The 27,688-nt window shown below is 52.4% G+C and overlaps 1 protein-coding gene and 1 long non-coding RNA gene across 4 annotated transcripts in view; one reads left to right on the top strand and one right to left on the bottom strand.

Annotated features, from left to right (window-relative positions):
- CHCHD6 (coiled-coil-helix-coiled-coil-helix domain containing 6) overlaps positions 1–10,056 on the top strand; it is a 107,372-nt gene extending 97,316 nt beyond the window's left edge. For all 3 annotated transcript variants that reach the window (XM_057417526.1, XM_057417524.1, XM_057417525.1), the window contains one exon: positions 9,509–10,056. In XM_057417526.1, the coding sequence (XP_057273509.1) occupies positions 9,509–9,532 (24 nt within the window). In that variant the 3' untranslated portion in view covers positions 9,533–10,056. The remainder of the gene's footprint in view (positions 1–9,508) is intronic.
- LOC130603649 (uncharacterized) lies at positions 839–17,843 on the bottom strand. The gene is made up of 3 exons (XR_008973230.1): positions 17,560–17,843; positions 15,055–15,179; positions 839–949 (listed from the first exon to the last, which is right to left on the bottom strand). It is a non-coding gene; the product is annotated as an uncharacterized LOC130603649 (long non-coding RNA).
- Positions 17,844–27,688: the final 9,845 nt, after the last annotated feature.

Raw genomic sequence — 27,688 nt, 5'->3', positions numbered from 1 at the left:
CATATTTAAAGCAAAGCAAGCTCCCCCTCCACTTGAGCAGCGTCCACGAGGCAGGGAACAGCACACGGCTAAACGGCCACTTGCTTTCCAGGCATTTAATGCGCTTTCAGATGCTCCCATTAAACATTCCACCTCTGTGTCCTCTCTGTAAAGGATGCGTTTCAGACAGATGGAAAGAGGCCTCTGTCCTGACACAGATGCAGGACTATAAATTTGCAGTGGAGGGGATGGGAGATAATTATTTAGGAGGCTTTTGTGGCTTATTCCAGCATCTGGTATTCTACCAGGGTGCCCTCTGAAGAGGGGAAGGGACAGGAAGCAGTTAGAGAAATGCTGAGCTTGTTTTTCACTTGGGAAAGGTTTTCAATCTTGAAAGAAGGATTTGGAATTGAGGCAGGAGGAGACATTGATTGAGAAATACGGATGCGTCTCCCGGTGTTCGCCATTCTCCCTTTGTTCGCTCAGATCCATGTTTCACGTTGTAGGGCATCTTATCTGCTGCTCTCTTAATTGCATTGGTTATGTTGGGTGCCAATGGGCAGCCGCTCACAACAAATCCATCTTGCTGAGCTACTGCGATGGCCTCTGCATCCAGGGCTGAGCACTCAGGTTCCTGCCTGGGTGTGCCTGTGGCTGGCATCCTGAACATCCATCCACAGCCCCTCCATTCCCATCTGCAGGAGCTCCCAGCACTCTCCTGCCTGCCCTACACATTCCCTGCCCAGAGTTGAGCAGCAGGCAGGGCTCCCTGCTCCTGCATGACTTTGGCAACCTCCAAGAGGTGTGGCTGAGTCATTTGACTGTCTCAGATCAGTCATTACCATTTCAAAACGCCTGTTATTTCTCTGTCTGGTTGCCTGAACCTGGTAGGGGATTGTCTGACTGGGGCTTGGTGCAGGCCAACCAACCAGGCTTCTCTTCTTTGTGGTCTCATCAGATCCTGCAGCTCCTGAGACCAGATATTTCGAGATACGTGGAGATTGGCAAGAGTTAGACACGTAATTAATGCTTTCAAATCTGATAGTCAGGTACCAGGAATGCTTGGTCAGCACTGAGCTGGTGCAGAAGGTTTGCAGTGCTGAGTCTTGTGGAGGGCTTACAGGAAACCTGGAGAGGGGCTTTGGACAAGGGCCTGTAGGGGCAGGCCAAGGGGAATGGCTTTAACCTGCCAGAGGGGAGACTGAGATGAGCTCTTAGGCAGAAGCTCTTCCCTGTGAGGGTGCTGAGGCGCTGGCACAGGGTGCCCAGAGAAGCTGTGGCTGCCCCATCCCTGGCAGTGTTCAAGGCCAGGTTGGACACAGGGGCTTGGAGCAAGCTGCTCTAGTGGAAGGGGTCCCTGCCTGTGGCAGGGGTTGGAGCTGGAGGAGCTTTAAGGTCCCTTCAACCCAAACCATTCCATGGCTCTATGCAATGGGCTGATTCTGCTGACAGATACTGCTATTTCTGGATTGTACCTGGGCAGTGCTTGTCTTTTCCCAATGGAATTTTACTGTTTTAAGTTCACCTTTAGGCTTTTTACTGTGACCCGAGTCTTTGGGACGTGTTCTGCAAAACCAGGTAGAAGTTGTATCCCACATGTACCCACAAACAGCCGTGAGAGTTCCCAGTCCTCCCTTGGCTCTGTCATTGCTGACTTTCGCTTCTTCAGCCAGAAACGAAAGGAGAGCAGCATCTACACCCATATGAGATGAATACGGCTATCACACAAATAGAATTACTGCCTGCCGAGCAGCAACAGCTTAATGAAAATGGGAACTGTTAAACAAATAAAGGCAGTCAAGCTCATAATACTTCTGCGTGGAATTTCACTGTATTGCTGAGCAGAAATAGAATTAGGCACTGAGAAAGGATGTCTGGAGAAGTCTCTGCCTCTGTGCTTGGTGTGTGAGGCTGGATGAGACAGAGTGAGCCATACCTTACGTGTAGAAATGCCATCCCAACCTGGAGAAGAAATCTCTTTATCCAGTGCAGGAACCTGCTAAAGCAAGGCAGAAAGGGACAGGATAAAGCACTAGACTTCCTCCGAAGCCCAAATGCAAATTGTACAGAGGGATGGATCCCTCGGGAGCTGTGCCATTTTTTTGCATTGCTTTAGCATCTTCTGCTGGTGAATAATTATCCTTCCTCTGTGTGGTCGGTGAAGCAGCATTGCCTGGTGCTCAGAAAGGGAAACAGAGATGGGATTTATCTACATGGAAGGAGACTGGCAGCAGAGCCTGGGACCTGCCTTCCTCAGCTGTGGGAGAGCTGCAGGTTTCGGTATCACCAGGGGCAGGTTAAACTCCAGGATGAAACTTGAACCACCTCTTTCAAGGTCCCATCTCAAAGGCACAGTAGCCGAGGGGCCATGAGCTCTTTGCGCTCTACCTGAGGTCTGGATTCCCTGTGCTTCTGTCTCCATGGAAATTCCTGGAGTTCTTGTTAGAGCTAGTGGAGAGTAATGATCCACTCCAAGATGAGCTCTGGAAAGGCAAAGTGCAGTCAGTACAGCTTGGGGTCAGCCTGTGAAGAAGCCCTGCAAGCTGAAGAGCTGCTCTATCTGCTTCCAGGCAAGGTGACATCCTCTCTTCCTGGCTTCTCCCCTCCATCCATGTTTGACTGTGAACAGTCAAAGGCAAGGGATGGGATGGGGCCATCCCTTGGAGTTCAGAGGTTGCTCTTTACCTCCTGGCTCTCTCTTCCTGCACCCTGATGGCACTTCTCCACAAGCAGCCATGGCTTGCTTGGAGTCACCGGTGTGTTGAAGGTGTTTTGTGTCTGGGTCATGTGGAGCTTTAATGCGCTGTGGAATTAGAAACCTTGGAGCAGTTTAGATGCTAAGTGTCTCTATTTTCCTGGGTGACCTTGTGAAATTTCCTTGCACCAGATCTGCATCTCGCCATCCTGCTGCCTTTATCTACTTTGTTTTCTTGTGTATGTTACTGACATCCAGTGAAGTGTAATTGGTTTGAGAAGTGGCACTTACAACAAGGATCCTGCTAGTAATCCCTGCATTGAATCCCTATATACACAGTGTGCCAGGAATGATTAAAGTCACAAACTTCAATCTTGAGGGATGCACAGGGGAAATCTATCCCGGAGCAGGGTTTGGTGTATCTGACTTTGCTGCTTCTAGTGCTTCTCAACAGTAGGATTTGCTATTCTTGTTCCAGGGCTGCAGTGGATTTGAGTGGGAGTTTGGCGTCCTGAATTTACACATCCCAACAACAGTGTTCATCAGTCAGTGTTCTTACTGTACCCTTTCTCTACCCTTTCTCTCTATTAATTTTCCTCAATAGTCTGCAGGGATCATTTGCCAGCCTGATTCAAATTCCTACACTTTCCTGGCATCTTGTTTTATAACATCTTGCATCGTGTACTTTCCATTCCTGTAATCCATTTAATCCAAAATACTGGAATGGCTTTGCAGGTATTTATTGCGTTTCTTTCTTCCTTGTGTTAGGAGGGAATGGGGCATTTATACGACTTCATCCAAAGTCTCTTGGCTTCTGGGATTATTTTTTCCTTTTCCGTCCCCCACTGATTATCCCGGTAGCAAGGGCAGGAATGAGGAGTTGCCTCTCTTTGTGTACTGTGATTCATTGTGCTGTGCTCGGAGCACGGCTTGGCAGTTCAGCAGTTAAACCCCTGCAGCCAACATCCCCCAGCCATAACATTACTGTTGCCTGTCCTTAATTTTTGGAAGTGTTGGGCTTAGGGTTTGAAAGAATGAAATGCTGTTGCATCAGTAAGTGGTTTTCCATTCCTTTTGGCTCTGGAAACGGATATTCACAGTTGGGTGAAGTTCATTTTAATCCTCACAAAACCAGAGCTGGATTTGTACAAGTTGTCGTTGTTCTGCTTTAGAAACACTCTGTGCCTTCTGGATCCCTTTATCCCTCGTGGGGGCTAATCCACGAGCTTGGGAAATGCTCAGGGTGGCTGCAGTTGTGGGATGGAGGGGCATCCAATGTCACCTCCTTTTCCTCCTGCATTACCTACTCTGGCTTGTTCCAGAAAGGCACGGTGCTGTCTACAGTGTACTGATGTGTATAGATAGTGGGATGTAATTATCTTCCCCTGAGGCAGAGTCATTATGCTGGCTGTAAAGAGAGAGGGTCACAGTCCTAATGGGAAATGATTTTAAAGCAATCTTGACCAAGTCTAGTGGAGCCATTTCAGACCACTTAAAACTCAGCCAGTCCTTCACAGCACTTGTGATACGTCCACTTTACACGGTGAGAGGCACTGGGACTAACGCTTGTCGAGGGATACAGGAAATCTCTGCTGAGCTGCAGCATCAGCTTCAGGTGAGGTGTATGCTGCCGTGGGGAAGGCAGAGCAGAGTCTTGGTTGCTCTTCTTGAGACTGGTTTGGGGAAGGCAAGGTGCTTGCAATAGGCAATAAGGCTGTTGTCATGAAACCTTGGGCTTCCTGTGCTGCAGAAACCACTTCACATAAGTGATTTTCTATGCTTCAGTCCAGTACAGAAGCCCAATAGCCGGGCAGGTTAGCAAAGCTCTGAGCTGGTACCCAGGCCAGCAAGAATAACCAGTGGTGAAAAGCTCTGCATCTGATTTTCATCCTTTGAGCTCCTCTATAATGTTATTGGGAAACAAAAATTGTTTAAATAATGGAGCAGACCCAATGCAGTTGTGCAGCGATGCGGAAGGGCTGACGAAGGGTTATTTCCTTTCTTTCCATTACTTTTCTCTTCCTGCCTTGCCTCCCAAACGTGGGTGGAATCTGTGTGTCAGGCACCAGCAACATCAGCCTGGCTCGGTGGCTTTTCTTAATGGCGAAAGAAGGAGATTAAATGCAATTAACATTGATTGAACAAAACCTGCCTTCGGTTTGTATGGCGGTTAATTAACAGCATCCTTTCAGCAGCGCCTCTTTGTAGAGCTGTGTTTGTACCTCCTGGCCCTGGTATTTTCTAGCACATGTCCAAAATCAAAAGCAGTGAGCGTGTTCCCTACTGTGATGTCTGGGGCTACCAGCTCAGCGGGGAGATGCAGCCCCCAGCCGGGAGGAAGCTTCTGTGCAGTTTAGGAACTGTGGAGCTGCTCAGTCAGGGGCAAAACGTTTCCTGTTAAGCAAGGATAATGACGGGAGCTCTGTGTGAGTTAGAACCACGATCAGAACGATTGTGCGGAGGAAATCAATGTTAGAATGCATGAACAAACAGGTGAGCCTCAAAACAACCCGAGTTGTGCTAGTAAATAGCTTCATATGCGGGGCGATGGGGAGGTGTCGGGGCAGAGCATAGCGAGCAGCGGGTCAGCCCTTGTGAGTCAGAGCTGGGTGAGGAGGGGGAGAGGAAGCCGGACCGGCGGCTTCTGTGCCTTGCTGTGTTGGTGGGTGTGTGGAGCAGGGCACTTCCACAGGAAAGCCCTTTCTGGGCATCCGGACAATGCGTCTGGGGGGGGTTTGACAGGCGCCTTTGGTGCTGCCAGGCCAGCTCTGGAGACACCATCTGGGATAGCAGCCAAGAAGTCACTGGGTGAGCTTCTCTGCTTTGCAAAGCCGTTAACACCAGTACAGAGAAGAGGGGAAACAAAACTCTCTTCATAGCCCTTTGAATTAATGTTTTTTGTTGCTGCCAGGCATACTCCTGCCCCTCCTTATTCCAAACCCAAGGACAGCAACTGTTGGGCTCCTGAAGGATGAGAGACAGAGAGGCTTTTCTGTGCAATAACTGTATGGCACAGAAGTGCTGTGATCCATTAGTCAGCACAGCTGCTCCACAAAATAGCCAATACCCTGAATGTAACAGAACAAATTGCACATAACCAAAAAATACCTACAGCATACATCAACCCAGAGTGACTCAAATGTCCCTTGCAGTGCTTCGGGGTGCTAATAGCCCTGCAACAAATGCCTTCTCCAGGGGGAAAGGCCTTGAACACCCATCTCAGGACGGGTCAGGGGTTTGTTTGTCATCAGTGCCTCTTTGCCGACTAACTGGGATGCAGGAGTTGTGCAGTCACATCACTGGGGTGCCAGCGGGTATCCCAGTGCTGGGAGCTGCCTGCCCGTGGCAGTTTCCACAGGAACTGTGGGGATTAATTCCTACTTTGTCAGTGACACTCTGAATGCACCGAGTCATTTATCACAGGGATCTGCTTTCTGATGCCATCCCAGCTACACGATGCCAGTGTGTGTGAGTGCCGTGGTGCAACTGCTTCAAGGAATATTGGGACAGAATAAGGTGCTCGCTGGAGGAGACTTGCTGGGTTTATCCCGTGGGACTAAAGGCTGGTTAAATCAATGTGTCTTAGCTGAGGCTTGGCAAGCAGGGAGGGAGGAAGTTCTTCAGTGGGCTTTTAAGAAGGGAGATCCCTGCAGTGGCTGTGGGAGGAGGGAGGATGCTGCCCAGGGCAAGGAGGGCACCATCCCTTCTCATTGGAGTGTGATGCACTCTCCAAGGCTGCTTGTTTCCAGGGGGTTGTCCTAAGGCTGCAGCAGGGACCAGCCAATGCCGACTGTGGAGCTGTTGTTTTGTGATGAGGCACCAAACTTCAGGCACAATCCGATTCATTGGGAGCATCCTGTCCTGTAGGAGCAGCTTGTGATCACAGGCTGCCTGGGTTTGTTGCATATGCAGCTTGTCTGGTGCATAGGCAGTGATAAGGGTGTGCAGGAGAGGTGAGGCTTCTCCTTCCCTTTCTTACTCCTTCTGCTCAAGGTAAGTGTTGTGGCAACCTTGTAGTACCTTGCAAGGAGGATTTTGGGTTGCAAGGAAATGGAGGGGTGGCAAATCTGTATCAGCATGGGTGCAGTGCTGAAGTGGAATTAAAAGGCTGGCGTAGATGGTTAGCTTAGCAAAGAGTGGGTTTAGGCTTGGAGATACGGTGTCCTTCCACGCTATTACACAGCATGCGAGGCATGAAATTGATGCAACTGTGCTTTTAAGTAGTTAGCCACAGGTTTATAAACTGATGGCCTAGGAACAGTGGAAACAATTACATGTGTACTCTAACAAGTGCAGACTTATACGATGGGCCAGCAGACAATGAGGTTTGCAGAGCTTCACGGAGCAGCGTGCAATGGCCACGTGGAGCTCTGCAGTAGCTGGAAGAGGAGAGCTCTGACCTCCAGCCTCATCAGATGTTATCTGTGCCTGCACCACACCTGCATGTCCTGCAGATGCAGAGAGCACTGGTTCACGGCCAGCCAGAGACTGGACTCTGCTCTGCTTCCTTTGTAAACTGAACCTTGGCAGTATTAGAATCATAGTGTGGTTGTTGTATGATTACAGGGCTCAGGACAGTAGTGGACTACAGTGGCATGGCAAATGCTGTGAGATCTGGATTGGCATTTGAGCAGGAAAGTCTGAAAGAGCTGGGAAGCATCCCTATGTCCTGTACTGGGAGTGCCTCAGCTCCCCCAGATGCCAACCCTTCAGCATCTCACGCCCCTGATGAAGGAGGAGATGTTAATGAGTTGTTCCATCCAGCCCATGCTGCTCTTAGATATGTAATTGTGCCAGGCCACTCCTGAGAGCAGCATGGGGTGATGGACGGCATCAGTACCTGCATCCCTTGTTCCCAGCAGCATCCCTTGGTGAGAGCTGGGCAGCAGGGCACCAGTGTCTGGCTCTCTGGCAGTGCTCAGGTTAGTCATTCAGGGAGAGATGGAACCTGATGGACTGGCACAAGGAATGTTTGTGGGCCTCCAGCTCGATGCATCCCCAGTATGTGGGTGACTGGGGCTGGAAGTAATTGGTTGAGGTTAGGTGCTGCGTGTTTGCATTTTCTCCTGAAAGCTGTAAAAATCTGCAGTTATGATTTCGAACACGGAATCGTGTAACTGAGATCCTTTAGAATTGCTTTGAAGGAAAAGGTTTTACTCTCTGCCATAAGGGTTAACCACAGAGTGGCCCCAGCAGTGGCTTTTCCTGCTGTAGCATTCCCGGACACTTCAGTGAAGTGTTTCAGTGCGAATACAGCAAATGACTTTATTGCAGAATTGATTGCGAGTTGTTGCTGCCTCACTCATTACAGTTGGTGTGAGTGCTGCTGGAGGGTTTCGGATATATTGCAGCGTGAAACTTTCAAGTCACTAATGACGAGAAGAATTACCTGGGAAATTAGAGTCAGTTGGGTGGTATTGATGCTTCATTTGTCACGTTTCTGGATAAGCTTTGTCTAAATAATTTGGCCAACAGTTTCCTCTTTACTCACGAGTGCTGGGAAGCTTTCCCACTTTGTTGTTGGTAGAGATGGGGCTGTCCTTGGAGATGCATGGTCAGCGTAGGCTGGATATGCTGACCTTGCAGGTGTCAGGCAGGATCAGCCTGCGGTGCAGAAGTAGTCCAAATGGCACTCTCGCCTTCTGACATTCGCTGCCAAGTGTGCCAGCATCGTTACTGTGTGATGGTGTCCTTTCTGATTCACTCTCAAGGAAGCACAACTTCTCTCCTAAGAAACACGAGTGTCTAGAGAGTAAAACTGAGCTCAGATCCAGCCCTGGTAGTAATGGGTGCTGAGAAACCATGCAGGTAACTGTTCAGTTGTCTTTCTGTAGGAGGCTTTAGCAGGGTCCTCTCACCATGGGTAAGTGCTCTGCAAAATAGAACTGCACCTCTCAGAGCATGTGGATGGGCTCAGCCCATGTGATATTGCTCTTGATGTAGCATTGATCTAAAGATGGCGATTGCTGGTGCATGAGAGCAGTTTGCTTAGGTTTGGAAGCAAGGTCCGATGCTGATATTCCAGATTCTCAGAGGCAGAGGTATTATATTTGGTGTCAGGTGTGTTCTCATCCACTGCTGGTGGCATTCTTGGTTTGATTTCTTTGTCTTTATAGGAGTGATGAGATAAAACCAGGAGGAGATCATATCTCTGCAATCACCATCATAAAAAGGTCAAAACCCTCCTGGTTTTTCTACCCCTTGGAATTCCACAGCTCATACACAGATACCTGCAGTGTCTGGGGATGCAACACTTAGAAAAGAGAAGGTGGGGACAAAGCAGGCATGATTTTGCTTTGGATTTAGGGGGGTTTGGGTTTTGGCAGGATAAAGGCTGTCAAACACGTCAAGGCAGGCTCTGAGTCCCTCTCTTTAATCCTTTGTGCTCACCCTCTCATTGATCCCATTCCAGGATGAGCGAGTGGTGTGTGCATGGTTGGTGGCAGCCAGTCCAAGTGCTCCCGTGTCCTGCTGTGGCTGTGACTTCGCATGGAGCCACACTTACTCCCGTAACCCAGCTCCTTGGAGGCTCCCCTGCAATCACAGCCATCCTCTGCCACTGCAGGCCATGGGATTTACAAACCCTCATCATTTACAACTGACCACACATTCCTGTTCACAGAGCGGGGCTTGCCTGGGGTACCAGGACCTCCTGCCTTGCTTCTGCTCTCTGTCCCCTCAGTGTCTTGTGTTTTACAAGAGGTGAAACCTCATTACTTTCCGTGGGGGTTTCACCCTGCCCACACTATTCCTTCACTCCTGAAGGAAACCATCCCATGTCCGTAGCTGTGTCGCTAACCTCCTGCCTTCTCCTTTGTCTCCTTTTTCACCCAGGAGCTGTTAGTTAATTCTGGATAGACATCAGCCACCAAAGAGCAGAGGACAGGGACCACAGACACCTTTGGAAGCCCCAGCATCCTTCTGGATAGACACTGACCAAAACCCGGTGCCTTCTGCCCTTCGCGGTCCAAGACGACGACATGATTCTCCTTTTAATTGTCTGCATGTTTCAGTCTCAGGGGGATGTTCCTGGAGTTGGGAGGAGGGTCCCAGGGGAGGGGGATGCTATCGTTTCCTTTTTATTGCATTACAGTGTAAAGACTCACGTTGGCCTCAGGTGCTTCCGGCACAGCCTGTAGTTCGGAGCCTTGCCCAACACTGGTTCACCCTGTGCTCGCTATGGTTTCACTGACCCACACTGGAGTTGCAAGAGCTGTTATGTTTGTCCGTTTGCCGTGGTGAAAGGGGTCTGGCTTATTTGGAAGTGGCCCTGACCAGTTGTTAGGATTCACTGTTCCCAGTGTGCTCCCATTGGTGGCACCAGCAGGCACGTTTCTGCCCTTCCAAGGTTCCCTCCTGAACAATAAAGAGTTGAATGGTCACTGTGCGCTGTGAGATCCTTCCAGCCCCAGCACTTTGTCAGTCGCTGTTTTCTGCCTGCTGCCCATGCCAACAAAACCTCCCAGCCAGGGTGAGGAACAGGAATATTTCACGTCGCAGTTTATAAATCACAAAACTTGTTCGTTTCGGTTGTGGTCTGAATGACTTTGGCTTGTTTGAGAGTACTTGGAAGAGTGCAGAGTCTTGGCTGGAGGGAACGGGGGTGGTGAATCACACTGAAAAAACCTCTGCCTGCTGAATGCACAGCCCAAGTTATCTCTGTGTGCAGTTCCTGCTTTGTCTGACTACACCCCCATCTCTTTCAGCCCTGCGCTCTGTTTCAAGCCTTCTCCTTGCAGAGCTGAGGGACTGTGTGAGCAGTGTTCATCTGGCATTTCGTCACAGCATCCCAGCCTGGTTTGGGTTGAAGGGACCTTAAAGCTCATCCAGTTCCAACCCCTGCCACGGACAGGGACACCTTCCACTAGAGCAGCTTGCTCCAAGCCCCTGTGTCCAGCCTGGCCTTGAACACTGCCAGGGATGGGGCAGCCACAGCTTCTCTGGGCACCCTGTGCCAGCGCCTCAGCACCCTCACAGGGAAGAGCTTCTGCCTAAGAGCTCATCTCAGTCTCCCCTCTGGCAGGTTAAAGCCATTCCCCTTGGCCTGTCCCTGTGTTCCTTATCTAAAGCCCCTCTTCAGAATCCCTCATCCTCCCAGAGGAAGGAGCAAGAGATGTGTCAGCAAACCTGGGGAGCTTGAGCTCTAGAACTGGATCCTCTCCTGGCTGAAGCATCTCCTCTGGCAGCATTTGCTGCTTGTGTCCTCTCTGAGCGGCTCTGACAGTTTCTGAGGGTCATGAACATGGATTTTTGGAGGTTGTGTCGCAATTTAATGTGGTGTTGATGAAAATGGATGGAGCGGGGTGAGAATTGTTTCTGTGCTTTACTCTGCTTCACCTCTTTTTTTCTTTAGGCAGCAACTTTGCTTTACATCTTCATTAAGACAGCAAAAGCGCCTTTCCTTGTGGTGAGCTGATGCCCCAACCCTCTCCTCCTCGGCAGCGATGTTTGCTTACCCATAGCTCACCTTTGTAGTCTCGGATCTGACCAAGATCCCAGCTCTTTATCATTGTGCAGGTCAAACTTGCTGCACCAAAGACAAGTTTTCCAAACAAGCTGTTTGGAGCAAACAGCTCGGGAGGGCTTTTGCTGCTGTGCTGGCGTTGGGATATGCTTGGGACAGCCAGGTTCTGCATGCAGGAACGTGGAGCACCAAGGTCTGTCCCAGACTAGGTTTTAAATCACTGTTGGTCTGTAAAGTATCTGTTTTGTCTCTTCCTCATTTCCCTTCTTGCCCCCTCCCATGTTCTCTTGGTGTGAGCAATTTGCATGTCATTATTTCAGCTGGGGGGGCTGTGATACCAGGTTGATTATTTGGCGGTGCTGGACAATTTTCTCTGTTAGGCAACTGTAATGCATTTCCATGTTCTTTTATAATGAGCTTTATTTACCAAATTGGCAATTCCTCTGTTGAGAAATAACTGATTACAGCATTCAGGGAGTTGCTGTCATCTCAAGATACGCAGGTGTCTGTGAAACATAAACAGATGTGATCATTCAGATACTGAACTCCATTGACAGAAGGGAGGGGGAGGAGAAATCAGCCCTAAAATCATCAGTGTAACATCTCCAGCTCATGCTGCCCAGGTGCTTTGCGGCTGTCCTGCAGCTCAACAAGGACAAAGTGGCTCTCTGAGGCCATCCAGTACCTCCAGATGAGGGGCCGAGTGGTTAATAGCTGAAAATACACCTCTTGCATGTCAGCACGCTTCAGTCTGGCTTGTCTAGCTCAGCCCCTGAGGATGAGTTCAACCTGTGCCTCAAAGTGGGACACTCCTTCATCCTGCCGTGTTGGGTTTGGTGTTCATCACTCTGTGATGAAAGTCTCGGTGATCTGGTCCATGGGGATCATGGTCTCAGGTGCCTTCCAGGAAGTGCTTTTCCTTTGGTGTTTCCTTGTGCCCAGGAGCACTCTTGCTGCTCTTGCCCTCATCATCAGCTCAGGGAGTGGAGCCGAGGGGAGGATGCGGTGAACAGAGATGTCAGTGGGAAGCTGCTGAAGATGAAGTTCAGTTTGCAGGGTCTCAGCTGCTGCCTGAGTAAATAACATGCAGGTAACGCAGCTCCTCGAGTCAGTGATCTCCCTTTGCTGCTCCTGCACTACCGGGGCCCTTGCAAAGCAGACAGCAGCCCTGCATCCCCTCGTACGCTCCCGCTCTTTATGTTTCTCCTTGACTCTTTGTTGGGTATTTGGAGCATGAATTTGTTTTTCAGGCAAGATTGTGACAGCAGGTGTCAGTTACGCTCTGAAGTGGCAGAGATTGTTCTTCCTGGAGCCTGGTGTCCAGCGCTGAATAGATGTCCTCATCACACAGCTACTGGCACAGCTGGCATTAATGGGCAAGTCGCACAGCGGGATAAACAAGGTCTGCATCTATTGTAGGAACTGAATTGGAGGCAAGTTTGAGGTAGGGCAGGGGCAGCCACGCTGCTCCCTGGGCTACATGGGCTGGATAAAAAGGAGTTCTTTTGTGTCTGGGAATACCCATGACCGGTCTCACCTACTCAAACCAACCCTACCTAATGGGTGCTCCCTCCAGATGAACATTGCATGTCCATTTTGCCTGCCCATTTATTGCAGCTCTGTGTGCAAATAGGGTCATGGTGTGTACAGATGTATCTGCAACGTGCACAACTGTAGTTACTTCATGTGAAAGGAGAGGCTTGCAGAGGACGTGCTTTATGATGTGAATTGTTCTGAACCTGCCCAGATGAGGGAAGGAGCAGCCTTGTTTTATTCATGCATCATTTCTTAGTGTTGCAGGAAGGGAGAAGAACAAAACCAACAAAGCCAGAGGAGATACAGCAAATAACAGAACCGATAGACGTTTTCCAGCAGGCTTCAACAGCTTTTGAAATGAAACATTCAACGAGCGCTTTGAGATTCCAGTGTGCGAGAGCATCCCCGGCTCCGTAAGCACCAAATTTGTGATCTTGCATAAAAACACAACCCATTGCCTCCTGTTGTTAATATTTCACACTTGACTTTGCAAGATGCTTTATCTAATATCTTCTCTGCATTCAGGCTCCTACCGGCTCTGCTTTGGCCATAACGGGAGAGGCTGGAGGAGGAAGGCAATTGCCGAGCGCTCTGTAATCTATGTAGGAGGGGTTTGTGTAGCTGTAGGGGGAGAAGACTAAGTCTCATTTCCCATTTTATAGTCTGCTGAATCCTGTGGGCTCCCGCTGCGTGCGCCTTTTCCCAAGCAGAATTTTTCAATTTGGCCTTCAAGTTGTTATTTTTCATTTCCAACCTGGTTAAAAGGGTTTGTCTGGAGCTTGTTGCTCTGTTGTTTATGTCTGATCCCCTAAAACACTCCGTTGCCAGCGTCTTGGACCATGTTCGGCTTCCCTTTGCCTGGTGACTTGGTCTTTGGGGGGTTAGAATCATAGAATCACTTAGGTTGGAAAAGACCTTTAAGGTCATCAGTCCAAGCACTGGAAGCAGTATAGGTACTGTATAGTGTAGGACTCCCCTCCACCTCTTGCTCCAGTGTGTGATTACACTGCAGAGCACTGATTGTGCAGCCCGGGGCAAACCCAGAGGGAGCAAATGGAGCAGCCACTGGTCAGCGAAGGGCTCCGTGTCTTGTATTTAATGACCCATGTGCTCTTCTCAAACTTGTTACAGAGCCCAGCGCATGGCAGAGAACTTTCCTTTGTCCTCTGCCCAGCAGGAGCAGCAAACCTCAGTTTCCAAGCTGCAGATGAAACCACTGCTCCCTCTGGGTACGTAACAAACCCCTCCCAGAGCTGCTTTCCCCGTGTGAATGGCCTAAATTAGCCATTCTTCCTGCTCACACTCAGTGGAGTGGCTTGTGCTTGACCCAGCCATTTCATTTGTGCTGTGTTAATAGTACTTGTGTCTGGTTCCTGATGCCCTGTGCTCTTTCCTGTGGGAGCTGTTGTGTGGGAGATGTATGTGCTGTCCCGGGAGTGTGGGAGAAGGGGCAGAAGGGACCTGGAGGCTCGTATTGAATCCTGCTTTGCATCCTCTTTTATAGAATCCCAGACTGGTTTGGGTTTGAAGGGACCTTAAAGCTCATCCAGCTCCAATCCCTGCCATGGGCAGGGACCCCTTCCACTAGAGCAGCTTGCTCCAAGCCCCTGTGTCCAGCCTGGCCTTGAACACTGCCAGGGATGGGGCAGCCACAGCTTCTCTGGGCACCCTGTGCCAGTGCCTCAGCACCCTCATTAAGACCCATTCTGTGATAATTCCCTGATCCCTAGCACTGCACAAGACCTGACTGATGTTTGGAACAAGCCTAACACAGAGAAGTCTGTTGCCCCCTGCTTATGCTCTGTTTGGACAACCCTGTTGACCATCCACTTAGTCCAATAACTGCAACCCAAGGCAGTTACCATTAGTGCACTGGAAGGTAAGGAGCAGAGGGAGAAGTCCCAACACGAAGGCTTGCAAAAGAGAAGTAAATAAGGGTTAAAGGGGCTGTGAAGGCTGTTTGATTGCTGCAGCCCATAAAGAGCCATTTCTCTGCCTTTTGTAAGCTTCTAATTTTGCCTGACGTGATTTAAGGGAAATCCTGGCCTGGCATCTCCCCTCCTCCTCATTGCAAGCCATGCAGCTTTGCTGCATTCACCAGCCACAGGCTCCTGCAGCAGTCAAAAGGCCACTGAAGGAGAAGCAAGGGATGAATTTTTACAAGCCAGCTCCATCACATGGAAGAATTCCAGCCTCTCCCTTGGTTCCGCTGCTCGGAGCGGGATGCGCGGCACTGGCACAGTTCCTGTTTACTTGTTTTATGATGGTTGTAATGAGGAGCCCATTAAATTAATAGCCGTGCTTTAGGTTTAATGTTATGTTTAGCTAATCCTGACTTGCAGTGGCACTCCCCACTTGCAGAGGATAAAACCAAACTCACTGTGGCAATGGGCTCCATCACGCAGGGGACGGATACAGGGGGATGGTGGATACGGAGGGATGTTCAGGAGGGAGAATATTTTCACCCTTCCCATTGCTTCTAGGGGAGCGTCCCTGAGCTGGTGCCTGTCAAAGAAATCAGTTCCAGCTCAGCAGTTCAAGGACTAAATAAGACAAAACTGATCTAAAGGTGTAAGAAAACAAACAGTTGTTAGGTAGACCTGATCCAACCCCATGAGCAGCTCAGCACATGGTGCTGAAACAGGGAACTCCCTGTCCTCCCCTAGGAGAAAGCAGCCCTTTAGAGGCTCAGTGGTCAGAGACTGGAAGCTAGTGATGGTCTCCTTGCCTTTACAGGTGTAAGTTACCCATTTACACCCTCCAGACGATGTACCCAGGTCAAAGAGTCAGAATCATAGAATCTGTATCTAACCCCAAGCTCCCCTCTGGCAGGTTAAAGCCATTCCCTTTGTCCTGTCTCTGCAGGCCCTTGTCCAAAGCCCCTCTCCAGCTTTCTCATGGGCTTCTTTAGGCACTGGGAGCTGCTCTGAGGTCTCTACATTCTGAATATCTCATATAGAGCCTTATGGTACCCTGAAGTATACATTCCCATGCTGGAGGGTAGTTTAGGAAATGGAATATCCACAGTAATACATTTAATACACTTCATGGCTGCTCTCCCCACCATCCTAATGAAACCCAGCCTTGGGAGCCCGGTGCCAGCTGCCGGTTCCACCCATCCGCTGGTTTTCCTGGCCTTCCCGGTGCCAGGAAAATGGAACTGTGCTGCCTGGAGGGAAGGGGCACGGTTTAGGCTGTGGCCAAACAGATAAAGAGGAGAAATGATGCTGCCGAGTCTGAGCTGGTTGTCTTCTTGGAAGCACCCTCAGACAGCAGGCTCTGGTTCATGAAGCAGTGTCCTCCTTGGAGTCCTGCAGTGCTTGTGCCTGATGCAGAGCTCAAGTAGTTCTATTCCAAGGCTCTTTTCAGCCAATGAATAGGGTTGGATCTGGTTGTAGAAATGGGGTGTCCAGTGCAGGGTTGGAGCTGGATGAGCTTTAAGGTCCTTCCTAATGCAAACCACTCTGATTCTGTGCTGGGCAGATGTTTCAGAGTGTGGCTCTTCTGCTGGGTCAAACCCTCCATTCAACAGTGCCAAGAACGGCACAGAGAAACGAGCCACGTGCCCATCATAACATCATCCTTCTGCCCATGGACTTGCTCACCTCATGGGGTTACCTGGGAGGTCCAAACCTGGGTTGCACTGTGGGAAAACAGCCCCGTCAATGGGGAGGTTTGAATGAGCTGTACTCAAGGGGCTTGTGCTCCAGATCGCTTTCGTCACCCCTGGGGCTGGAGGCTGATGCTCTGACACTGCCACAGACCCTGCAGCACTGTGCGAGTAGATGACAACGTAATCACTGCAGCTCTCAGGGGAGCAGGGTTCTGCCATCCTCAACTGGAAAGCAAATGGGGTTTTAATGAGGAGAGCAAGGTGAGGAGGTCTGAAACTCAGGAGCCTTTAACACCCACTGAGAATGCGGAAAGGGGAGTGGGAAGTGTGGCTCAGCCCTGGCACTGTCAGTGCCCATGGGGTCCCTGGGGGAGCTCCTGCCCTTCTTGCTTCCTCTGATCCGTCTATTTCCACCCAGACCTAGGTCTTAGGTGATGTATAAACCTCTCTGTGATGTTTCCTCCTGTTGCTCTGCATCCCCACACACCCTCCCAAAACCCTTCTGAGGTTTTCAAGTCATATCAAAGCTCTACATGAAGAGAAGCACCATTTCCTTCCTGATGCCTGTGTGTCCATACAGGCTGCGCCTGGCCCAGGGTTGTCTCATCCATGCTGAGCATGGATGTGGAGGGAAGTGCTCATGGAAAAGGAATGGTTGAAAGTGGACCTTTGGCTGTTAACCTGGGGGAAATGGTTGTTAACTTGGTCCTGGTTTCCTGAGGTCCTTCAAGTCCTGAAAATTCAGGATTCTGGATAATGGCAGCTGAGTCTGTGCACTAAATCCATGGACTTTTCCATACTCATGGTCCCATGTGCTGCCTGTCAGTAGTGTAATGTTGTCCTTAATCTCAACTCCTTAATGGCAAAGTTACCCATGATTCTGTAGCCCTTAGCTGTTAACGGAGGTATTCCTTACCCTGGGAATGAGACATGGACTTTGGGAGAAGGGAAAGGCAATGTTGATGTCTGTGCTAACTGATCCTGCTCTCTCTGCCTTGTTTATTCCCCCCCAATAAGTAATTGAGTGGTTGCACTTTATTAGTGCCAATAACCTCCTAGTTTGAGCTATTAGATAGAGTTTGGTATTTCTGTTTCTTTCTTTGCAGCACCCAGGCTTGGTGCTGTCGGGATTAATCCTCGCACTCACCTGATGCTGAGCTCTGATTGTGACAATGGAGTACACAATCTGACACTCATTCTGCACCTCGGGTAGCTAATTTATGAAACCCAATTTATAAATTGCATCAATTAGGGACGTCATTTGCCACATACCTTGTGCACTTCACTGCAACGCTCCCAGCCTGCAGCTCCAGCACTCCTTGTACCCACAGTCATTTACACTGAACACTCTTGAATGATTCTGCAATCTATGCCTGGACAGACAAGGAGCTGTGTTGGGGAAATGAACACTTGCTGATGCTGGGGTTAAGTTACTGATCACCCCATCCCGCTCCCCATGGCATCTTGTGTGTTTCCTGGGTGATGCTGTGTCCGGGTGATGCTGTGTCCTGGGTGATGTTGTGTCCGGGTGATGCTGTGTCCTGGGTGATGTTGTGTCTGGGTGATGCTGTGTCCTGGGTGATGCTGTTTCCAGGTGATGCTGTGTCCGGGTGATGCTGTTTCTGGGTGATGCTGTGTCCTGAGTGATGCTGTGTCCTGGGTGATGCTGTGTCCTGGGTGATGCTGTGTCCTGGGTGATGCTGTGTCCTGGGTGATGTTTTGTCTTGGGTGATGCTGTGTCCGGGTGATGCTGTGTCCGGGTGATGCTGTGTCCTGGGTGATGCTGTGCTGACAGGGCCAGACCCAAGCAGAGATCACAGAATCATAGACTCATAGAATGGTTTGGGTTGGAAAGGACTTTAAGATCATCCAGTTCCAACCCCTTGCCATGGGCAGGGACACCTTCCACTAGACCATGTCGCCCAAGACTCAGTCCAACCTGGCCTTGAACACTGCCAGGGATGGAACATGGACCCAGCTCTTCAGCTTGTGCCTCTCAGGAGCTTCCTGCATGGGAATTATGAATTACATCATCCAGCTGATCCTGCCTGGAAAGCTGCTCTGCTCTTTGCATCCTCATCCAGGAGCATGGGCCCTGGCTTCTCCATCATCCATCCAAGCACACAAGTGATGGAGGGTGGAATGCTCACGGAAATGCTCATGTAAGCACTGTCATTGCCTTTCCTTGCCTTATCCTGTGGCTTTTCACCTGCTGTCACTGCCCATCTCCCCTGCTTTCCCCAGGAGGGGACAGAGGTGACAAAGACCATTAATCTGCTACCCCTTGCTCCAAGCCCCATCCTATCCCTAAGTTGTTGCCCTGTGATTGATTCCTCTGAGCTCTGCAGGTACCAAACCTGCAAACATGACATTTGGGAGCTTGGAAATGGGGATCATCATCTCATGCCCCTGATGGCCACCAGCCGCATCCCAAAGCTCTCCTTTCCTGATGTCCCTGCCAGGAGGGGTTGTCCCCTCCTCAATCCCTTGGCATCCCAGACCATGGCTCTTCCCAGCTCTCCCTTTGCTCCCCCATGTATCTGCCCATGAGGACCAACACAGGAGTTATTGTCCACACACAATCCCAACACACGCATGAGCCAGACCTGTGCATCCCAAACCTGTGTGGGCAAAGCCCGGCCCCTTCCTGCAATCATCTGCAAGGCAAAACAAGCAGGAGTCTGCTCTCCTCTCCCTCCCTTCCCCCTTCCTCCTCATTGTGCTTGGCAAAAGAAGGTTAATTAAGCTCAGAAAATATCCCTTTTCTCCCCCTCCGAAGCATGAGACTGTTAATTTTCTCTTTATATTTGTATTTAATTAATTCCCGCATAGGCTCCCGCTATATTTTTTGGGTCTAATTTCTCCCTTTGTCTCTCTCTCATTGTTAATCCTCGCATATTCAGTTTTTCCCCTCCCTTTTTCCCTAGATTGGAAATTCTATTACCATTTCAGAGGCAGGCGTTTGAAGAGAAAATTGAATACCCGTCCGGTCTTGATAAGAAGGGACATTTGGTACCAGCAGTGATTTGTGCAGCAGGTCCCCCCCCCCCCCCGTGGTCAGGGTGTGAGTCCCCTTCTGCTCTCCACACTCATGGTGCAGGATGTGCCTGTGACAGGGGGACCTGGGGACATGGCATGGCATTGCCAATGGCTTCTGCAGCCCTGGCGTGGGGTGACAGTGCTCTGCCTGATGCCTCCCATGTGCCTTCACACCGCAGGAGCCACCCCTGCATCCCACTTTGTGATGCCCAGCCGTGCTGCCCCATGTTCTGGGGGGAGGCTGGGCTGTGCTCGGTGGGGACCCCCTGTTTTCATGGATAACCCCTCTCCCCATCCCCACCAGCATGAGGCTCCCTGTGCAGAACACGAGGGGATTCCTCCTGGGATGGCCCTGGGCGATGCCTGAAGTTGCGTGGTCCGTGTCTATCTGCGATGCATCAACATCGTCGGGGCTGGGTTTGGGACACGGGGTCCCGTAGCTCCCCCTCTCAGGACACGGCCACGGGCGCAGCATCCCCTTGCGCGCGCTCCCGCTGTATCCTCGCATCCCGGGGACGGACCCCCCCACCCCACTCCGGAACGAGCCCCCTGTATCGGACCCCCCAGTCCGCGGGCATCCTTCTGGCAGGCGGCACAAGGTGGCACTGTCGGTCCGTGCTGCCGGTGCTGCCGATGCCGCCGGTGCCGGGACCGGGCGATGCTGCAGCCTCCCTCGGCGGGGGCTGCGCTTGCAGGGGGCCGCATCCCCGTGAGCATCCCGGGCGCTGAATGCTGGCTGCGGGAGAGGTGAAGGCCCGGCTGTGCATGACTGAACTCGCGTCACTTCTGAATCCCGGCTACTGCTCCCGGTTCCCGGGGCAGGAACCCGGGAACCCTTCATTGAGGAAGGGCCCGAAGGGTTGGAATTGGTCACTGCTGCTGGGTTGGTGGCCCGAGGTCCAGGAGAGCATCCCTTGTCCTGGAACAGGGTGAGGGCTGCAGCCCCCCCACCCTGGCAGGACAAGGACCATGGTCATGGCGTTGCTGTCCCATGTGAGCACCCAGCCTGAGCAGGGTGGAGCCGCTGCCACCATGGGTGTTGCTGTGATCCTGAGTGTGCCCAGAGCAGGGTCTGGGTGCCAGGTCCTCCTTGGGTACCAACTCCTGCCTGGGTGCTGCACGCCTGTGAGTGCTGAAGGATTGAACAGCATCCCCAGGGAGAGCCCCCCACTTTGGTACCACCATGGAGCTGGTGGGACACGATGGGGACCCGATGTGGGAGCTGGACAAACTCTTTAGGTGAGGGAATCAGCATCCCTGGAAGTGTTCACACACCACGTACATGAGGCCCTCAGTGCCGTGGGTCAGTGGTGGCCTTGGCAGTGCTTGGAAACGGTTGGACTGGGTGATCTCGAAGCTCTTTTCCAACCTGGCTGATGCTGTGGTTGTGCGATAGCAGCCTGGGCAGGGGGGGGCGATATCCCTGGGGAGCAGCGCTCTGTTCTCCCCACCTCCCTCACGGCTTTGTAAATCCTGACGGCTTGGACAGAGCTAAAGTGAAACATTCCCTGTTTCCTTGCCCAAATCTGTAGTTTCCTTCTGGCTCCGCGGCTCCGGGCCATATTGCACATTTGAATTTAAAAGCAGATTTGTGCTCGGGCTTGTCACTTATTTATTTATTTATTCATTCCAGGGTTATTATTTCCTTTCAAATCAAGGCCCTGCTTTGGTTCAGCCCAATGCATCCTATGGGAGCGCTGGCTGGTGGACCTGGATGCGAGGCGCTGCGGGGCAGGAGGCTGAGGTTGGTCCCTTGCTCCTGGGGTGGTGTCCATGGGGATGCCTGGAGCTTGGGGGAGAGAGCCTGGGAGCCCAGTGCTGGCTCCCAGCCCTGAGAGGGAGGCGCAGAGCTGAGGCGATGGCTGGGGGTGCTGATGGGGGCCCCGCTCCCCTCCCTCCCGGAGGCTTTGCCATCTGCTGTGTGAGCAGTGGCATTTGCTCGCTCCAGGGATGTCAGGCTGGGGATGACGCGTCCCTGCCAGCGCTCATTGCCAGGCTGCCCCGGCCAGGCCCTGCTCTGCTCCTGCCCTCTGAGCCTCATGTCCCCAGTGTCCCCATGGGCTGGGGTGCAGCAGTGTGGGTCCGGGCTCTGGAGGTGGCCTTGTGGCTTGGAACGTCTTGGTTTTATCGTTGAATCCCAGCTTGGTTTGGGTTGGAAGGGAGCTTAAAGCTCCTCCAGCTCCAACCCCTGGCGCGGGCAGGGACACCTTCCACTAGAGCAGGGTGCTCCAAGCCCTGTCTTGTGGCATGGGATGACCAAGTCCTTGTGGTTGCCCCATCATAAGGGATCCTGGGCACCCGCTGGGAGCTGAGCTCAGCAGGCAGGGACCAGCCTCAGCCTTGCTTTAGGGATGGGAAGAGCATCTCTGTAGCGGGAGGGGTGGGAAGGAAGGATGGAGAGAGGCAGGAGGAAACCAGGATAGCAAGGGAGAGGCAGGAGAGGGGACAGAGGTGGGATGGGATGGGAGGGGTACACACGGAGGAGTGGACCCAGCTGCAGGAGCAGCCCCTGCACCCCTCTCCCCATCAGGCTGCTAACGAGGATTAATTACATGTGCTGGGCTCCTGCATGGGGCTGCCCATTGCAGCCGCCTGTCCTGCAGCCCCATTCCCTGGGTAATTGATGGCCACATCAGCCAGGCACCTACTCCAGGTGGGTGCTTCACCACCGGGCATCTGTGCCTGGGTCCAGGCACTAAATAACCCCATCGGCTTCTCCTCATCCCACCCAGGCCACCTCAGTGAGCGCAGGTAGGAGGCAGCAGTGAGGGGTCTCCAACCCCGGAAACCACCGGTCCAGCCCTGCAGGGATGGGGCCAGCTCTTGGTGGCCTCATCACAGCACCAGTGGGGTCCCTTGATACCGAGGCCACCATGAAATGGGGTTCACTGGTCACTGATGGGTCTTCCTGCCTAACTGTGCATGGGGTGGGTGAGCACAGGTAGGGTTTGTGCCCGATGGAGGCTGGCAGCACTGCTGGGACCTCAGTCTGTGTTCTGGTTGGAACTCAGTGAGCTCAAACCAGTCTGGGATGCTGTGAACCCAGCCCATCCAGAGGTACAAACCCAACCTATGATCCTTTGCCTTTGATGTTCAGTGCGTCTTGAGCTTTGTCCTGGCTCAGGACAGCTGGAAAACAGCGCAGAGCTTGGGGCTGCCACCCCAGGATGCTCTGGCTGCAGTGAGCATTCCCAGCGCACAAGAGAGGTGGATGTGACCTGAGCTGGTACCCGCAGCCGGTGTGAGATGAGATGGGTGTGTGGCCATGGGGCACTGGGAACACTGGGGTGCATTTGGGGGGGTCCTGACAGGGTTGGGGTCACAGGGACAGCCTCTGAGGTTCAAGAGGTGCAAAGCCCCTGCCCTGTGCCACGGAGGTGCTGGGTGATGGAGGTGATGTGCACCATGGGGGGTTCCTCCCCCATGTGTGGGGTTCCATAGCCCAGAGCACACGCAGAGCCTTGCTGGTCTTTATTGCACACGGGTCGATAGCTCCACACTGGGTGGTTTGTTAAAAGAGCTCATTTACTGCTGGCTAATTCAGACCATGGAGCTCGGTTCAGGCTGAGCCTCTCCTCTCCACTGCCCTTCAGCTTCACCCCTTGTTCCCAGCAATGGGGCTGAGGAGATGCCAGCATGGATGGGCTGGGATCCCTATGGAGTTCCTGATGGCATCCCTGTCCTTACACACCCCAATCCTGGCTGGGACAGGCAGCATCCCTGATGCGGGCTCCCCCAGGTCCCCATTCCTGCAGTGGGGACCCATGGCACAGCCCAGGCACATGGTGGGCACCCCCAGGTAGCTGAGCTTCCTCGTGGCCCTGCGTCGCGAACCTCTTTAAGACACATATTGACATTAAAAAGGGCCCCTCTGTACCTATTAATTGAAGTCATTAAATGTAATGGGATGGTTATTGCATGTTAAATAAATACCAGCTAATTATGAAAAACATATTTGCCAAGGTTTAACTATAGAAAAGATGCCTCAATTACATGGTTATTAAACCTCAAAAAATATACACTTCCAATAATGAAGTGACATTTCAATGACATGCATTAACTGTCTTATTAAATGTTGCTTCTTTTCATGTTTGAGGACTTTAATGCGAGCATCCTCCCTGGCACTGAGCATATGATGCATCATTCGCTGTCTTTCACTCATCACTTGCTAAGTTTCTCCTATAAACAGGCTTGGGATGGGTTTGCTTTTGTTCCCCAGCTTCCAGCTCTCCCTTCGGGCACTGGGATGTGCACTGGGAGCAGGCACCTTCTTACGCTTCCTAAGGATGGCGAACCCCTTCCTAGGTGTGTCCTCATAAGCAGGCTGGCAGTCAGGCTTCCCAGGATTTCTGTCACGTCCTTGTGGGAAGGAAGGACCACTCCTGGTGCTCCAGGTTGGATAGGTGTAAGAAGTAGAAATGGGGATGGGGAGCAGGGAAGAGGAGCTCCTCTGGAAGTGCTCGGTGTGGCTGAGGGGGGAGCTCGGTTCTGTCTGTGCCACCAGCCCATGGCACCAAACCCCTTCTGGGATGCTGCATCCCTCGTGGTGTGGGGATCCTGCTCCAGCCAGGATTCCTCTGCATTCCCAGTGTCCAACCTGGCCTTGAGCACTGCCAGGGATGGGGCAGCCGCAGCTTCTCTGGGCACCCTGTGCCAGCGCCTCAGCACCCTCACAGGGAATAAGTCACTCGTTTTCTCATGGAAAAGAAGTTGGAGGAGGGGAAGTATCCCAGGGTCCTGAGAATACTGGGATTTGGGTCTTTTCTCTGCATTCTCTAGTGTGCACTGTTAGGGGTGCATGGACTGGAGTCTAATCCAGAGGGAAACATCCCTGCTCCGTGCAGGTGGCATTACACCCATTGCGGTGATGCCAGGATGAGGAATAAACCCAGCTCTGCTCTTCCTGGGAAGCTGCCTCATGGATACCAGGCTCTCCTCTTCCTCCCATCCCACCAGCAGCAGAACCACAGTGACCTCCAGAACCGTCTCAGGAGGGCTCATGGCAGAGGAGCTGAAGCCAAGAGGCTGTGGATGCCTTCAGGATGCAAGCATCCTGCTGCCCGGAGCGTGGCATCTCACAGGGCCGGACACTGCTTCCTCGCCGAGGTTTGTGATGCTCCTTGAGGGATCCCTGTGCTGCAATAGAACATCCCTATGCAGGGAAATTGACTTAAGTAATGGTTCCTGCATTTTTTGTGAAGGTATATTTATCACATCTTTTATTGGAATAGAATTAAAGTGAAATTAGAAACTAAAATAACTTTAATTACGAACTTCATGATTCAGTATGTTGTAAATCCTTCAGCATAATATTGTGCCATAAAAATGCTATTTTGTGATAATTATTATTATTATAATTAATGTTCTTTAATTGCTAATGTCGCAGGCATGTGTTATCTCCCAGGAGCTCCTGCAGTGAGGGGGAATGTGGAGGATCCAGGCGGCTTCCAGGGTGGGCGCAGGGCTGTGGGTTGGTGTCCGTGTGTCCGAGCGATGCTGGAGCTCATCCCATCCCATCCCACAGTTTCCCTCCATCTGGTGGCTCAGCGCTTCCCAGGGAGGGGTTGCAGTGAGCAGAGGGATGAATGTTCTAAGCTGCAGGTGATGCTCTGGTCCAGGCTTTGCTGTGGTCTCAACTGCTTGTGGTCGGTCAACAAGCAGGGATAGGCTGAGCGTGGTCTGATGGCTCTGCCTCTGGTCAGGGTGGCAGCACCCATCCATCCTTGCAGGGATGGGTGCAGATGCACAGGTCATGGCTTGGGGAAGGGATGGGAGCACTGAACGGGGCCTCTCCTCCTCACCCCCAGTCACCAAGGGTGAATTCAGCTCCCTGCAGTGGCTGCCAGGAGCTCTGCGGGATGCCGGCCTTGGGCACTGCATCCCTGGAGTGAAGATGCAGAGCAAACAGGATGCCTCACTGCTATCCAGCCAGGCACAGGATGCCATAGGGAATCCCAGCTCAGCTCCCAGTGGCTGTTAACACCCAGCCAACAGCAGGCTGAGGGTGGGTTGGAGATGCAGGGTGTGAGCAAGAGGAGGATGAGGACTGGCCAGAGGGAATTAGGGAGAAGGCAGCAGGATGGGGAGATGATGCTGTGGGCAGCTGGGGGCTTAGCGCTTCCCATCAGCATCCTTCATAAGCGCAGAGGATGCTGTGGGGTCTGGCAGGGAGTGATCCCCAGGCCTGGGTGCAGGAGCACAGGGATGGAGAGCACCCAGTGCTGATGTGTGGATGGTCCATGTGAGCCCAGGCCTGGCTTGTGCCAGCACGGGGCCACATGGGACGAGCCAGAGCAGGAGGGCAGGAGCACAGGCACCGAGCGGGATGAGCTGAACCCAGGATGCATTTTTAATGACCCCGGTAGGGCTGGGTTTCCATAAACGAGAGCAGACAATGGGAACGTGCTCCCGAAGCCGTGTCATGCACCACGGATGCATTATTTACAGCAGCTTCTGCCTTGTCCACGTTAATTTTACATGGGCACTGGAGAAAGGGAAGGGACCCCGGGTTGTCTCCTGGCCAGCCACTTGTTCCGTGTGATGGAGATGTTATTTCTGAGCCACCAAAGGATTTGGTGTTGATCTTTCCATTGATGTGAAAAGGAGCAGGGGTGTTACCTGGTATATGTAACCTGGTATGCCTAGCCTGGGTTTGGTGTGGTTGATGCATCATCTGGTCTTAACTGGGTCATTTTCCATCTTCTCCCCATGCATGTAATGGAAGGAGGATGCTCTCAGACCACGACACCCCCCCTTGTCCCTCCCTGAGCACAGCATCTCCCCTCCTGGCACTGGTGGAGGAGCAGGAAGCCTTTGGGAATGGATGATGACACATGTCACCCTGATGGCGAGGGAGGAGGTGGATGTGAGAGTGGTCCTCAGCTGGCGCTGGTGAAGGAGGGCTTGGGGAGGAGGGAGCAAGCAGCAGAGGGATTGTTGGTGGTGGAGGGGGATGAAGGGTGCTCTGAAGGACACAGGGGGGATGCTCTGCCTTGTTCCAGCTGGTGACAGGCCAGCCAAGGCACTGAGCACTGACCTCATTGCTATTCAGCCCTCAACCATTAGGTTTCAGGGTTAACACCTTTTGCATTGAACAGGGGGACCCCTTTATCCCACAAACCATCGGGTCAACCTGTCCTGCTTTTTCCTCTGCAGGGCTGACTCAAACCTCAGCCCACCCCAGATAACCCCCTGCACACCCAGCCCAGCATCCAAGGCACTAAACACGCTGGTGATGGCACCGCAGCCTTCTACCCCCTGCAATAAATCACAGCAGCAGCATCCGTGGGTCCTGATGGGGTGGTGATGCCATATCCGTGGTGGCAGAGCCCATGGACCTGGGAGCCACCTCTGTGGAGCTGGGGGCTCAGACAGTGACTTTCATTCCCACCTTTAAAGTTGCCCTGATTTGAAGCCTGTGTTTGATGCCCTCTGTGTGGGGACGCCGGGGTTTGGCTCATCGGGAGCTGCCTGATTTCCTCAGGGGGGGGACCCCACAAAGCGGTTCCGGTGCTCCTGAGCGGCTGCAAAGGTGGGATCAGCGTCCGGGAGCTGCTTTCCCTGGCACTGTGAGGCCTGGGAGGGATGAGCTGGCAGCGTGACGGCCTGGATGAAGGGATATCAATATGGAGAGGAGCCGCTCCTGCCGAGCAGCCCCGGGGCAGCCAACATGAAACGCTGGTTTCTCAGAGGAGCTGTCAGGTGCCTGCATCAGCTTCCTGCTCATTAAGCGATGCTGTGAGTCACGGGGCAGGGATGGAGCCGGGCAGGAGCTCAGCAGGAGCAGGTATGGCCAGGGGGGATCTCTGCGGGACGTCCCTGCCCGTCGGGAAGCGCTGCTGCACGCACGGCTGTGGCTGCTGGATGGAGCCGTCGGGGCAGGCAGGGCTTTAAGGAGCTGGGATCAGCTTTAAGAGCAGAGTGAGGTGTCCCACGGGGTGTTTGTGTTCTCCCATTGCAGCTGCGTGTCCCAGGCCTGCTCCAGACCTGGCAGGGCCATGGAATCCCAGGTTGGAAGGGACCTTAAAGCTCACCCAGTTCCAACCTCTGCCACAGGCAGGGACACCTTCCATTGGAGCAGCTTGCTCCAAGCCCACAGAGCATCTCCCCCAATCCCAGCTCCCAGCAAATCTCTTCCCAAACAAAGGGGGAATCAGGCTGGGGACACAAGGATGCTCCTGTACCCCTCCTCTTCCCAATCCCCTTCCAGGCAACCTGACTTTGCCTGCAGACCCTTTGCCCTGGCTGGGGGCAGGTTCTTGCTGTGATTCAAACGCTGCTGCCTGCTCACTGAGGCCTTGAACTCCCCATTCCAGGAACACAAGCAGGAAAAATAGCCCAATGCATTCCCTGTTTGAATTCC

Source organism: Pezoporus wallicus, unplaced genomic scaffold (assembly GCF_028554395.1).
Source record: "Pezoporus wallicus isolate ANWC-B61680 ecotype Strahan unplaced genomic scaffold, APGP_CSIRO_Pwel_v1 contig_8542, whole genome shotgun sequence".
NCBI lineage: Eukaryota > Metazoa > Chordata > Aves > Psittaciformes > Psittacidae > Pezoporus > Pezoporus wallicus.
Note: the sequence above shows the minus strand (reverse complement) of the source record. Positions and strands in the feature narration are given on the sequence as shown.